General features: G+C 40.7%; 1 protein-coding gene across 2 annotated transcripts in view; it reads left to right on the top strand.

Moving 5' to 3' along the window:
* The window catches only part of bmp1 (Bone morphogenetic protein 1), a 58,406-nt gene extending 45,887 nt beyond the window's left edge, over positions 1-12,519 (top strand). Inside the window, exons 14-20 of one of the 2 annotated variants that reach the window (XM_014138167.1) lie at positions 7,873-8,033; positions 8,276-8,456; positions 8,608-8,733; positions 8,939-9,066; positions 9,436-9,649; positions 11,271-11,521; positions 11,689-12,519. In XM_014138167.1, coding sequence (XP_013993642.1) covers positions 7,873-8,033; positions 8,276-8,456; positions 8,608-8,733; positions 8,939-9,066; positions 9,436-9,649; positions 11,271-11,521; positions 11,689-11,823 — 1,196 coding nt within the window. In that variant the 3' untranslated portion in view covers positions 11,824-12,519. Of the gene's footprint in view, positions 1-7,869; positions 8,034-8,275; positions 8,457-8,607; positions 8,734-8,938; positions 9,067-9,435; positions 9,650-11,270; positions 11,522-11,688 lie in introns of both variants that reach the window. The other variant, NM_001173597.1, reaches the window with a different exon arrangement.
* Positions 12,520-13,510: the final 991 nt, after the last annotated feature.

The raw sequence follows: 13,510 nt of genomic DNA, 5'->3' as shown, positions 1-13,510 counted from the left end.
TTCAGACCCTTCGCTATGAGACTTGAAATTGAGCTCAGGTGCATCCTGTTTCCATTGATCATCCTTGAGATGTTTCTACAACTTGATTGGAGTCCACCTGTGGTAAATTCAATTGATTGGACATGATCTGGAAAGGCACACACCTGTCTATATAAGATCCCACAGTTGACAGTGCATGTCAGAGCAAAAACCAAGCCATGAGGTCGAAGGAATTGTCCGTAGAGATCCGAGGCACAGATCTTGGGAAGGGTACCAAAAAATGTCTGCAGCATTGAAGGTCCCCAAGAATACAGTGGCCTCCATCATTCTTAAATGGAAGAAGTTTGGAACCATCAAGACTCTTCCTAGAGCTGGCCTCCCTGCCAAACTGAGCAATCGGGGGAGAAGGGCCTTGGTCAGGGAGGTGACCAAGAACCCAATGGTAACTCTGACAAAGCTCTAGAGTTCCTCTGTGGAGATGGGATAACCTTCTTGAAGGACAACCATCTCTACAGCATTCCATCAATTAGGCCTTTATGGTAGTGGCCAGATGGTAGCCCCTCCTCAGTAAAAGGCACGCTCAGAGTTTGCCAAAAGGCACCTAAAGACTCTCACACCATGAGAAACAAGATTCTCTGGTCTGATGAAACCAAGATTGAACTCTTTGGTCTGAATGCCAAGCGTCACGTCTGGAGGAAACCTGGCACCATCCTTACGGTGAAGCATGGTGGTGTCAGCATCATGCTGTGGGGATGTTTTTCAGCGGCAAGAACTGGGAGACTAGTCACGATCGAGGCAAAGATGAACGGAGCAAAGTTCAGAGATCATTGATGAAATCTGCTCAGGACCTCAGACTTGGGTGAAGGTTCACCTTCCAACAGGACAACGACCCTAAGCACACAGCCAAGACAATGCAGGAGTGGGACAAGTCTCTGAATATCATTGAGTGGCCCAGCCAGATCCCAGACTTGAAACAGATTGAACATCTCTGGAGAGACCTGAAAATAGCTGTGCAGAAACACTCCCCATCCAAGCTAACAGAGCTTGAGAGGATCTGCAGAGAGGAATGAGAGAAACTCCCCAAAGACCGGTGTGCCAAGCTTGTAGCATAATATCCAAGACTCGAGGCTGTAATCGCTGCCAAAGGTGCTTCAACAAAGTACTGAGTAAAGAGTCTGAATACTTATGTAAATGTGATATTTCAGTTTTCTAAAAACCTGTTTTTGCTTTGTCATTATGGGGTATTGTGGTTAGATTGATAAGGAAAACAAATATTTGTATCAATTTTAGAATAAGGTTGTAACGTAACAAAATGTGTAAAAGTCAAGGGGTGTGAATACTTTCTGAATGCACTGTAAGTACATATATGTCACATAAGTTGAAATACAGTATACAATAATTGCCATTTTCATAAATGTGACATTTTTCTGCCTTGACTGGTACTGTATGTGCATATATGTATAATACTTATATGTTCATATGTGTGACACATGAAGTATTCAAATTGTTATTACATATATGTCCCTTATATGTCATAATATATATTACCTTATATATGTGTGACACATAGTATTCAAATGTTTATTACATATATGTCACAATACATGTTATCAATATTAATATGTTACGGGAGCATTATTTCAGTGATATTTTTAGTCATGGTAATAAAACATTAGAACAAACGACACAAAATACAAACGTAATTTAATCCTATAAATGTTTTTCTCACATCACTTCTCAATTCAGCCATTTTACTGTTTTAAGCTGTTCACACTTGTCCCTTTGTTGCACCTGGGAAGCGCTTCATGGCAGCATCTGTGGGAGGAAAGAAACAAATAGAAGATAAAGAGCACAGAACAGTTGGGTTTGGGGTCATAGAATGCAATAAAAAAAGGAAAAAAACGATGTGAAAAGCGTATCAGATTCAGTTTAATAACATCATTGACCATTAATGCCATATTTGCAATGATTAATTTGTAAATTAATTAAGGGATAGCTAACTTTTTTTTACACCTTATAGCCAGTCAGATGGTTCCTTGCCCTGAAAGGCCTGGAGAAAATGTAATCCATGGTTCAGAGTGATTTAAATAGCCAATATTAACTTGAGGGGATTTGGGCATGAATATTGAACTTTGTCTAATTTCCCCCATCACCCACATATGTTTTTTGTTAGGCATCTCACTATAAGGTGTAAACAAGTGAAATATCCTTTTAACATCTTCAATTTATTCAATTGAAATTGACCCCAACCCTGTTTTGGGATATTCATTTTTAATGGAATACTGAGAGATTTCGAGATTTGGGATGTTTATCTACTTATCAGAGTCAGATGAACTCATTAATACAATTTTTATGTCTGAAGTTAGCATGGTATGAGTCATATATTTTTTTAAATATCATGACAATACCAGCACACTGTCAAATGCTAATTTGCAATCGATTAACAAAAACCTACTTACCAATTATTGCGGTCACTTTTTCAGGATCCAATCCGTCTTTTTTCTCCCCATCTTCTCCCCTTTTAGCTTTGCCACCTAGAATTCTTCAAATAGTTCAATGTGTCATAAATAATTATCCAAAGTCATAATGACGCAGCCAGATATTTAAATTTGAGTTAGGTCAGAATATAATGACTCTGTCTTATCTGTACAATGCTACAAATGACACATACATAGACATACTGTACCACAGCCATTGTCGCTTAGAATTAGAATGAGCAGAACGGACATTCCCAACTGAAACGGTGTTGGTTGGGGTGAACAGCAAGTAGCCTATTTTCACAGGCGATGGATCTCCGACACAACGCCTGTTATCCTTATGGGCATTCTGAGATGGAGATTCCCCAAAAATTACACATTGTGATTTGATCTTCAAACTTGGAGAAAAAATGAATAAAAATAATCCATCTGCAAAACATGAATAATTCAGTCAGATGCTGTAAAGACTAGAAAGTACTGTAAGTACAGTAACATAATATATCCTCTGTATTTAATATAGTCATACTAGCTAATACATTGACTTGTAGCCCTTTTTTATATTTTAAAATACATGAACCATATACAGCCATCTCAATATTGAGCCAGCTAACGTTAGCCACTAATTTAATAGCAACCCTATAGGCTTGACAGGCTAGGATTAGCGCAGTTAGCTTTGTGTTAGGTTATACAGTTTTTCTAAAACAAAATACAGAAGAAATGGTTAGTTGTCACAGGCGTCTTCTAGTGTTGTTGAGGGGAGGGGTCCAAAATAAAAGTGGATTACAACCACATACAGTCATTGATTACATCAACAATATGTAAACCATGTTTTACAAATACAATGTGATTCCATAACCCTATAGGCAGCCAAAACTATAGGGTACAAAAATAAACATTCATAGGTTTTTGTGCATTTTAAAAACTTGTGCAGTACCAGTCAAAAGTTTGGACACATCTACCCATTCAAGGGTTTCTCTTTATTTTTACTATTTTCTAGATGGTAGAATAATAGTGAAGACATCAAAACAAAAATAACACATGGAATCATATAGTAACCAAAAAAGTGTTAACCCTTTGACCCGTACGATCTCGTATTTGTGATCATTGTTGAGTGGTCCCTGCAGCGTACGATCACAAATATGTAATTGGAACAGTAGCAACACAGCGTATGAGGCAACAAATGCATCTAAACAGCATTGTTGTCTGAAAAGCATCTAAACAATGTTTTGTGCTGATGGGAAATAAAGGTATTCACAACTTTATTCCTCAATTTCACCTTTTATTGTAAAAGATAAATGCGAACTTCGTCATCCATACATCACACGGAAGACATCCACAGCTAAACTCATTACATAAACCAGTCTAAATAACAGGTTTCACTGACAAAAAAAACAACATAAGTTAGACACCTAACACTAGACTTGTTTACAATGTACCACATCTCTGGTGAGCACAAGGGAGAAATGTAATATTGTTTAGAAAAGAGATGCGTGTCAGCTAAGCTAGCAGCATCTATATTCTTTATGATGGCAGCCATGTTTGTTTATGTTTGACTTGGTGAAAACTCCCTAATCCCAGAATGCCATTCACTATAAGACGCAAATAAACAACGTCAAAGATGGCTGTGCCCATTGTCTGAAAGATTTAGTTTAGCCACATTTCAGCATATTACAAATCGTCTATGTACTTGTTACAGTGTATACAAGAACCGGAGCACATGACTTGACAAGTCGTTTACTGTTTTTGACAAATCACAACACAAATAAAATGTTATCACCTCACAGATCATCACACCAAATACAAGCCTACTGCCTAGCCTAACCGTATCACAAAAGCTAAACAGGGATGAAACAATTTTAGTGGGATTTGTGGGGGGGTTCATTTCATTTGTGGGGGGGTTTCAAATCCATGGGGGTAGAAATGAGGAAAGATATTGTGGGGGGATATGATGCAGGAAATATTACTATGATGGGGGATTAATCAATAAATTGGGGGCAAACACAGGATAAGTTTATACGCTAAATAAAAATAAACCCCTTAGGGGGGTCTGAGCTGGCAACATTACAATCTGATGGTGCGTTCAAAACTACTGGGAGACTCGTAAATCTCTGACTTCCGACATCACTGCGTTCAAGACAACTGGGAACTTTGAAAAAAACAAGCTCCGACTGGGATTTTCTCTCGGGATTCCAACTCGGGAACTCGGCCCTCTTTCTAGAGCTCCGACTTTCCGACCCGTAGATCACTGATGTCATGGTTTGACCTAGTATTTTTTTTGTTCCCAGTTGTCTTGAAAGCACCACAAGTCAGTCGAGTGAACTATCCCTTGTTATAACATCTTTGGTCTGACAGACGCTTACGTGATAACCAGAATGCATTGTATGATGTCAACAAAATGGCGCCACACATAGCCAGCAAATAGCTTAGCATTAGCACATCATAATCAGTACAACCATCAAAAAAGTATTTTACACACATCGTATGTGTCCATTACAATCTATGCAAGAATCGGAATGCATGATTTGTCACCAGTACTTGAAAACGTGATTAAAACATTAATTCAATTATGATCCATACATACAAATGGTGTGCTACAGTAGAAACGACAACACGATATACAGAAAATAAGCCACTTACTTTGATAGGAATGCATACATGTCCAAAGTTTGTAAGGAAAACAATGAAGGCAATTCAGGTGCCAGCCAGATAATGTGCTGGGGGAAAAAGTTTGTGCAAGGCCTGTTCTGACTAGAGATGCGTAATGTCTTCATACTTGATCTAGGGAAACACTGGGGAATTGATTTGGCTCTTGTTGAAGAGAGAAGTTTGTCCACGGTTCAGTAAAGCCTCAAACGTGAATTAATGAGGAGGTGGAACAAACCTCAATTCAAACTGTTGTTAGAAAATAAAACTTAATATGAAATTGACTAGTTTAAACATAGCCTATAGATAATTAGCAGGCAACGTGCCTTGGTTTGAGGGTTCACTGTCCTGTTGTGTAACAATCACATTTTGGAACAGTGAGTACATTCTGACATCACACGCATAAAAAAACTCACGCTGGGCGACTGTTAGAGATATTTGTAACTCACGCGTTAACAACATATTTTAGATTTTAGATTCTTGAAAGTAGCCACCCTTTGCCATGATGACAGCACACTCTTGGCATTCTCTCAACCAGCTTCCTAAGGTAGTCACCTGGAATGTATTTCCATTAACAGGTGTGCCTTTTTAAATGTTAATTTGTGAAATGTCTTTCCTTCTTAATGAGTTTGAGCCAAACAGTTCTGTTTTGACAAGGTAGGGGTGGTATACAGAAGATTGCCCTATTTGGTAAAAGACCAAGTCCATATTATGGCAAGAACAGCTCAAATAAGCAAAGAGAAATGACAGTGCATCATTACTTTTTAAGACATGAAGGTCAGTCAATCTGGAACATTTCAAGAACTTTAAAAGTTTGCAAAAAAACTATCAAGTGTTATGATGAAACTGGCTCTCATGAGGACCGCCACAGGAAAGAAAGACCCAGAGTTACCTCTGCTGCAGAGGATAAGTTCATTAGAGTTACCAACCTGAGATATTGCAGCCCAAATAAACACTTCACTGTCACGTCCTGACCAGTAAAGGGGTTATTTGTTATTATAGTTTGGTCAGGACGTGGCAGGGGGTATTTGTTTTATATGGTTCGGGGTGTGTGTGTATGTAGAGGGGTGTTTGGTTTATGTATTCCGTTTTTTTTTGTCATTGTTCTATGTTAGTGTATTTCTATGTTCTGTCTAGTCATTTCTATTTCTATGTTTAGGTAATTGGGGTTCATTTGGAGGCACCTGTCTATCGTTGCCTCTGATTGAAGGTCCTATAAATAGGAATGTGTTTGTCGTGGGATTTGTGGGAGGTTGTTCTTTGCATAGCTGTGGTTTGCACTGCTAGGGTTAGCCTGCGAACTGTTATGTTGTCATCCGTTTTCTTGTTTTCGTGAAGTGTTCGTGGTTATTTATAATAAATGTCAAAATGAGCACTCAACCCGCTGCGCCTTGGTCCATCCACTACGCCTTGGTCCATCCACTACGACGATCGTTACATTCACAGAGTTCAAGTAACAGACACATCTCAACATCAACTGTTCAGAGGAGACTGCGTGAATCAGGCCTTCATGGTCAAATTGCTGCAAAGAAACCACTAGTAAAGGACACCAATAAGAAGACGAGACTTTCTTGGGCCAAGAAACACGAGCCATGGACATTAGACCGGTAGAAATCTGTCCTTTGGTCTGATGAGTCCAAATTTGAGATTTTGAGTGTCTTTGTGAGACGCAGAGTAGGTGAACGGATGATCTCCGCGTGTGTGGTTCCCATTGTGAAGTATGGGGGAGATAGCGTGGGGGTGCTTTGCTAGTGACACTGTCAGTGATTTATTTAGAATTCAAGGCACACTGAACCAGCATGGCTACCACAGCATTCTGCAGCGATACGCCTTTCCTATCTGGTTTGCGCTTAGTCCCACTATCATTTATTTTTCAACAGGACAATGACCCAACACACCTCCAGGCTGTGTAAGGGCTATTTGACCAAGAAGGAGAGTGATGGGGTGCTGCATCAGATGACTTGGCCCCCACAATCACCTGACCTCAACCCAATTGAGATGGTTTGGGATGAGTTGGATCGCAGAGTGAAGGAAAAGCAGCCAACAAGTGCTCAGCATATGTGGGAACTCCTTCAAGACTGTTGGAAAAGCATTCCAGGTGAAGCTGGTTGAGAAACTGCCAAGAGTGTGCAAAGCTGTCATCAAGGCAAAGAGTGGCTACTGTACTTTGAAGAATCTAAAATATATTTTGGTTACTACATGATTCCAAATGTGTTATTTCATAGTTTTGATGTCTTCACTATTATTCTACAATGTAGAAAATAGTAAAAATAAAGAAAAACCCTTGAAAATGAGTAGGTATGTCCAAACGTTTGGCTATATATTACTTTTCCATATGGGAGGTTACATTAGTTGGTGTGTTTACCCTCTTTTGCATTAAGAGGACATGATTGTACTTTGTGTGGTATAAATCTGTCACTTTCTTTTTTATTTCCTACTGCCACTCGAAATGTGGTTATTCTTAATTGCTGTACTTAGTGGATGCTTATTTCATTTTGTAGAGCTTTGATTCAAACCCTGGTACATATTTCATAACAGGACTACATTGGTAGGACCTGACTTTCTTATTTGCTTAATTAATGTTGCAGTTTGAAACCTAGGGAGTAGTATTATGACATTGTGTCACAGTCACGTGCTTCATACTTTATTGAACTGTGAACAAGTTCCACCTACCTCTCCACCTTTCCTAAACTATAACTGTTATGTGGTTTGAGTTGTGTTGCCTTGTGGCCACGTGTCCGTCCCTAATGTCAGCTCTGTATCCCCCCAGCAGCTGCGTGTGGAGGCTTCATTACCAAGCTTAATGGCTCCATCACCACCCCTGGCTGGCCCAAAGAATACCCCCCCAACAAGAACTGTGTTTGGCAGCTGGTGGCCCCCACACATTACCACATCACCCTGCTGTTTGATGTCTTTGAGACCGAGGGCAACGATGTAAGCATTATAGCCTGAGAACACCCTATAATACTTACAAATGTTGTGAGTGGGCAGGAATGGGCATTTACAATGGCCTCACAGTGAAGGTGACCATGAAGATCTCTCATGAGGGAATGATTGTCTAGTCCTGTAAGCCGGTGTGTGTGTGCTGTGGTTTACTTTGAGTTATTCCATAGTACTTGCTCCAGTTCCTTTTGAGGTGTGTCTGACATGTCCTATGTGGTCTCTTCTTCCCTCAGGTGTGTAAATATGATTATGTGGAGGTGAGGAGTGGACTGACCGCTGACTCCAGGCTTCATGGGAAGTTTTGTGGAACAGAGAAACCAGAAACCGTCACCTCCCAATACAACAACATGCGCATTGAGTTCAAATCAGACAACACAGTGTCAAAGAAAGGCTTCAAAGCCCAATTCTTCTCTGGTAAGCCTTGAAACATTTTTTTTTTGTTGCAACAAACATACTTTAAATGTATGTTTAAAGTATTTGGTCAATGGCTCGAACAGTCTAGTGTCACTAAGGGTTTACTGTAGGTGGGTTTAGCAATTTCTGACAATGTTCTGTTCCCATGCAGACAAGGATGAGTGCTCTAAGGAGAATGGAGGCTGCCAACATGAGTGTGTCAATACCTTCGGGAGCTACAGTTGTCAGTGTCGCAGTGGCTTTGTGCTGCATGACAATAAACATGACTGCAAGGAAGGTACAGGATATCTCCTATTTTAATGGATTTATCCATACATTTACATCGAGCTATTTCTGTTCATACATGTACCTATCCATATTTATCCATCCAGTATTTACATACAGCCCTTGACATCCTATTTTACATGGATTATGACATCAGAGTTGGGGATAGGATATGTCCTCTTGGATTACTGATTGAATCAGCAATGTTTATCTTTCAGCTGGCTGTGATCATGTGGTGAGCAGTGTGTTAGGCACCATCACCAGCCCCAACTGGCCTGACAAATACCCCAGCAAGAAGGCCTGTACCTGGGCCCTCTCCACCACCCCAGGCCACCGCATCAAAATCGTATGTTTACTGCTGTGTCATGATCAAATCAAGTCAAATATTTGTCACATGCTTACGGCCCTTCCCAACAATGCAGAGAGAGAAATAATAGAAAAGTAATAACACGAGGAATAAGTACTCAATGAGTAACGACAACTTGGCTATATACACAGGGTACCAGTACTGAGTTGATGTGCAGGAGTACAAGGTCATTGAGGTAGAAATGTACATATATGTAGGGATTGGCATAGTTTTAATGACACCTATTATGTAATGCTTACAATGTACATTATAACGGTACATAGTCATTAGTGGAAGATGGGTCATGTAGATTATTACTGTTGTTAATAGCTCACCACCTACCTCACTGAATCTACATTCACTTTTAAGGCTTTCAATGAGATCGACATGGAGGCTCATCTGGAGTGTGCCTACGACCACCTAGAGATCTACGATGGGCAGGATGGCCGGGCCCCCAGTCTGGGACGCTTCTGTGGCATCAAGAAACCCTCGCCAGTCATCTCCAGCGGCAACGAGATGTTTCTGCGCTTCTTCTCTGACAACTCAGTTCAGAAGAGAGGCTTTGAGGCTTCACACAGTGCAGGTGGGTGACACATACACTGGCATTAGCATTTTGTGATACCAGAAAGAAAAGGATTGAAATGGATCATTCTCATTGGTGCACACAGGGATATGGTTGAACTGCTAACATGTTTTGATTTCAGAGAGATGAGAATAGTCAACTAATATTCATTGTATAATACATTATTTAACCTTTTTCCATGTAAGTCTGGTCAATCCACTGCCATAACCTAATTAAGACATTGATAATAATTGTTACGTACGCCTCTTGGAGGAGGGAACGTAACAACCTGCTACATCTCAACTCCCCGTGGAGTGAAAAAGTATGTGATCGTAGGAGCGGGGAAGGATGACAGAGGTAGAGAAAAATACAGTTTACAGGGAATGTAATATTCCTTAACACGGTAATATGGGGAAAAAGGGGCTGGACGTAACCAAAGCAAAGAAAGTAAAATTAAAGAGTCCCCTCCTACCTACCCTTTAGCACCACCCGGCACGCTAACCAAAATACACAGGGTGGTCCACCCAGGTCTTACATAGTGTGCATAGACAGATTAAATACTACGGGTTATGTATGCCCGCAGGCCTCTTGCCTCAACACTCCCAAGGTGCATTCCCCTTCCCCCCCAGAAACAAATGAAACTGAATAATTAACGTGAACAAATTCAATTAACCAAAAACACTAAGTCCTTTTGGCATACACAAACCTCTGAAGGACCGGCTACAAAATATTAACAACAAAACTTTCACTGACCAACAACCAACACAGGACATAAAAAGAAGCTCTCCTCCCCGAGGGAGGAACACTGGCTTTTATCAAGCTGGAGAAGGCATTCTTAATTGAAGAGACAGCTGTTTCCCCTGACGAGAGGGAGGGGTCAGAGCTCCAATCAGCGATGGGGCCGACCAATCAGCTGCTTTAGGATTCTAGGAAGCCATTTCCTGAATTACACACACATACAAACCCACAACACAGAAACTGGGGAGCGTGACCATAATAATAATCCATTAACCCCAGCAGACCAGTTAAGTGGTATTCATTCATCTTACCAAGGACTTTGATCCAGTTGGGACTAATTTTGTCCCTCAGCTCAATCAAAAAGGCTTGTGTATTCCCAAAGACAACTAATTACTGGGAGGTTGAAAAGGATGTGCAACAAGGATTTGATCCTGGGACCATTGTTTACCTCCATCGTTAATGATCATCTCTCTGTGTCTACTGATGCAAATGTATTCTTGTATGCTGATGTCAATGTCTCTGGTTTTTGATTCTCATCTTGTCTTGGTATTATATTATCCCTAACATACAGTACATTATGTTTGTAATGTGTGATTCAGCAGGCAGCGTGACAACATTTACATGTTTTGTCAGGACCCATGAATAATGAAATATGAATTCATTAGTACGATTGGGGGTGACAATGCCCATGTTGCCACCTGGATTTGTGGTTTTTGGTGTCTTTCAACTAAGAAAACAAAGGGACAATATGTCAGCTTTTTCAGATTGGTATAAGGTTATAGAATCCCACATGGAATGTGGGAACACTGACTCAGAGAATTATTTGTTGATAAATTGGACATTTATATCTCAATGAGTTCCTTCTCTGAGGCTCTGTCTCTTTTTTGTGGCTGTGCGTTCTCAGAGTGTGGAGGAAGCCTGAAAGCTGAGGTCAAGACCAAAGATCTTTATTCGCACGCCCAGTTTGGGGATAACAACTACCCAGGGGCGTCTGACTGCCAGTGGGTGGTCTCCGCTGAGAAGGGCTACGGAGTAGAGCTCATCTTCCAAACCTTTGAGATTGAGGAAGAGGCAGACTGCGGCTATGACTACATTGAACTATTTGATGGTGCTGATGTCAAGGCCCCAAGGCTTGGTCGCTACTGTGGATCTGGGGTAAGGACGACAAAAGGTTTCAGTACACCTACTAGATTGTAACAGCTACTGTACATATATAGTGCTACTGTATGTAGCACTTCACAAAATGCCAGGGGTGTTTGCCTACTTAAAAAATGTAGAGGTGTAAGATAATCTTTCTCTCTCTCTTTGTATTTATCTTCCAGCCTCCTGAGGAAATCTACTCTGCTGGGGATGCCATTGTTATAAAGTTCCATTCTGATGACACCATCAATAAGAAGGGCTTCCATGTACGGTACACGAGCACAAAGTTCCAAGACACATTGCACACAAGCAAGTGAACCCCTCTTTACCAAGACTTAAGAGGAGACTGTGCACCCCAAAGCATTGACACTCCCAGTTCCCTAAGAAGAGCGGATGCTTGGATAGCTGCCCCCCCCATACCCCACTCCGCCCAAAGCCAGCTGTAAGGAGTCAAGCCATGCAGCAGTAGAGAGCGTTTTCAAGTTTGTATCATTTAGATTAGGGAGGGTGGACGAGAGAGGGGATATGTGTGGGAGACCTGAAATTAATTCCCCAAAAGTTTGTAATTTCCTCAAGATAACAAAAAGGATCCCACAGGCCTGTAAGGATCACTGGGATGGTGGTATAACTGTATAGGATACAGGATTATCAGGGTTTTAGGGAATACTCCCAAGATCCCCGACCACCTCCTAACTTGAAATCCAGCTGAGCCCTAACTTCTTGGGAAGATAACCTTCCCACCTTGCCTTGGTTCCTAAATATGTCTATTTACTCTTGACTTAATTATTGGCACTATACTGTGTATCATTGAGGGTTGCACATTGATGATTAGGAAAGACAGATAGAACCGGGGAAATTTGTTTTGAGCACACAGTTGCAATTAGTATGGTCTTGCAATGCAGAACAGGGATGATTCCCCCCCCACACATGATTGATGTTAGCAGAACAAGAAAAATGAACATGTGTTGTTATTCTTTTCAAGGGCTAGGCTAATAAATATAGATAAATGTAAATTAAGGTGGTGGTCTGTTCTTTTCCAATTGTTTTTATGATTTGTCCCAAATAAAGACTCCCCTACGTACAGTTGAAGTCGGAAGTTTACATACACTTAGGTTGGAGTCATTTAAACTCATTTTTCAACCACTCCCCAAATTTCTTGTTAACAAACTATAGTTTTGGCAAGTCGGTTAGGACATCTACTTTGTGCATGACACAAGTAATATTTACAACAATTGTTTACAGACAGATTTTTTCACTTATAATTCACTGTATCACAATTCCATTGGGTCAGAAGTTTACATACAGTAAGTTAATTGTGCCTTTAAACAGCTTGAAAAATTCCAGAAAATTATGTCATGGCTTTAGAAGCTTCTGATAGGCTAATTGACATCATTTGAGTCAATTGGAGGTGTACCTGTGGATGTATTTCAAGGCCGACCTTCAAACTCAGTGCCTCTTTGCTTGACATCATGGGAAAATCTAAAGAAATCAGTCAAGACCTCCAGAAAAAAATGGTGGACCTCCACAAGTCTGGTTCATCCTTGGGAGAAATTTCCAAACGCTGAAGGTACCACGTTCATCTGTACAAACAATAGTACGCAAGCATGAACACCATGGGACCTTGCAGCCGTCATACCACTCAGGAAGGAGACACGTTCTGTCTCATAGAGATTAAAGTACTTTGGTGTGAAAAGTGCACATCAATCCCAGAACAACAGCAAAGGACCTTGTGAAGATGCTGGATTAAACAGGTACAAAAGTATCTATATCCACAGTAAAACGAGTCCTATACCGACATAACCTGAAAGGCCGCTCAGCAATGAAGAAGCCACTGCTCCATACCCGCCATAAAAATGCCAGATTACGGTTTGCAACTGCACAGGGGACAACTTTTTGGAGAAATGTCCTCTGGTCTGATGAAACAAAAATATAACTATTTGGCCATAATGACCATCGTTATGTTTGGAGGAAAACGGGGGAGGCTTGCAAGCCGAAGAACACCAT

This window comes from Salmo salar, chromosome ssa13 (genome assembly GCF_905237065.1).
Source record: "Salmo salar chromosome ssa13, Ssal_v3.1, whole genome shotgun sequence".
In the NCBI taxonomy this organism is placed as follows: Eukaryota; Metazoa; Chordata; class Actinopteri; order Salmoniformes; family Salmonidae; genus Salmo; species Salmo salar.
Note: the sequence above shows the minus strand (reverse complement) of the source record. Positions and strands in the feature narration are given on the sequence as shown.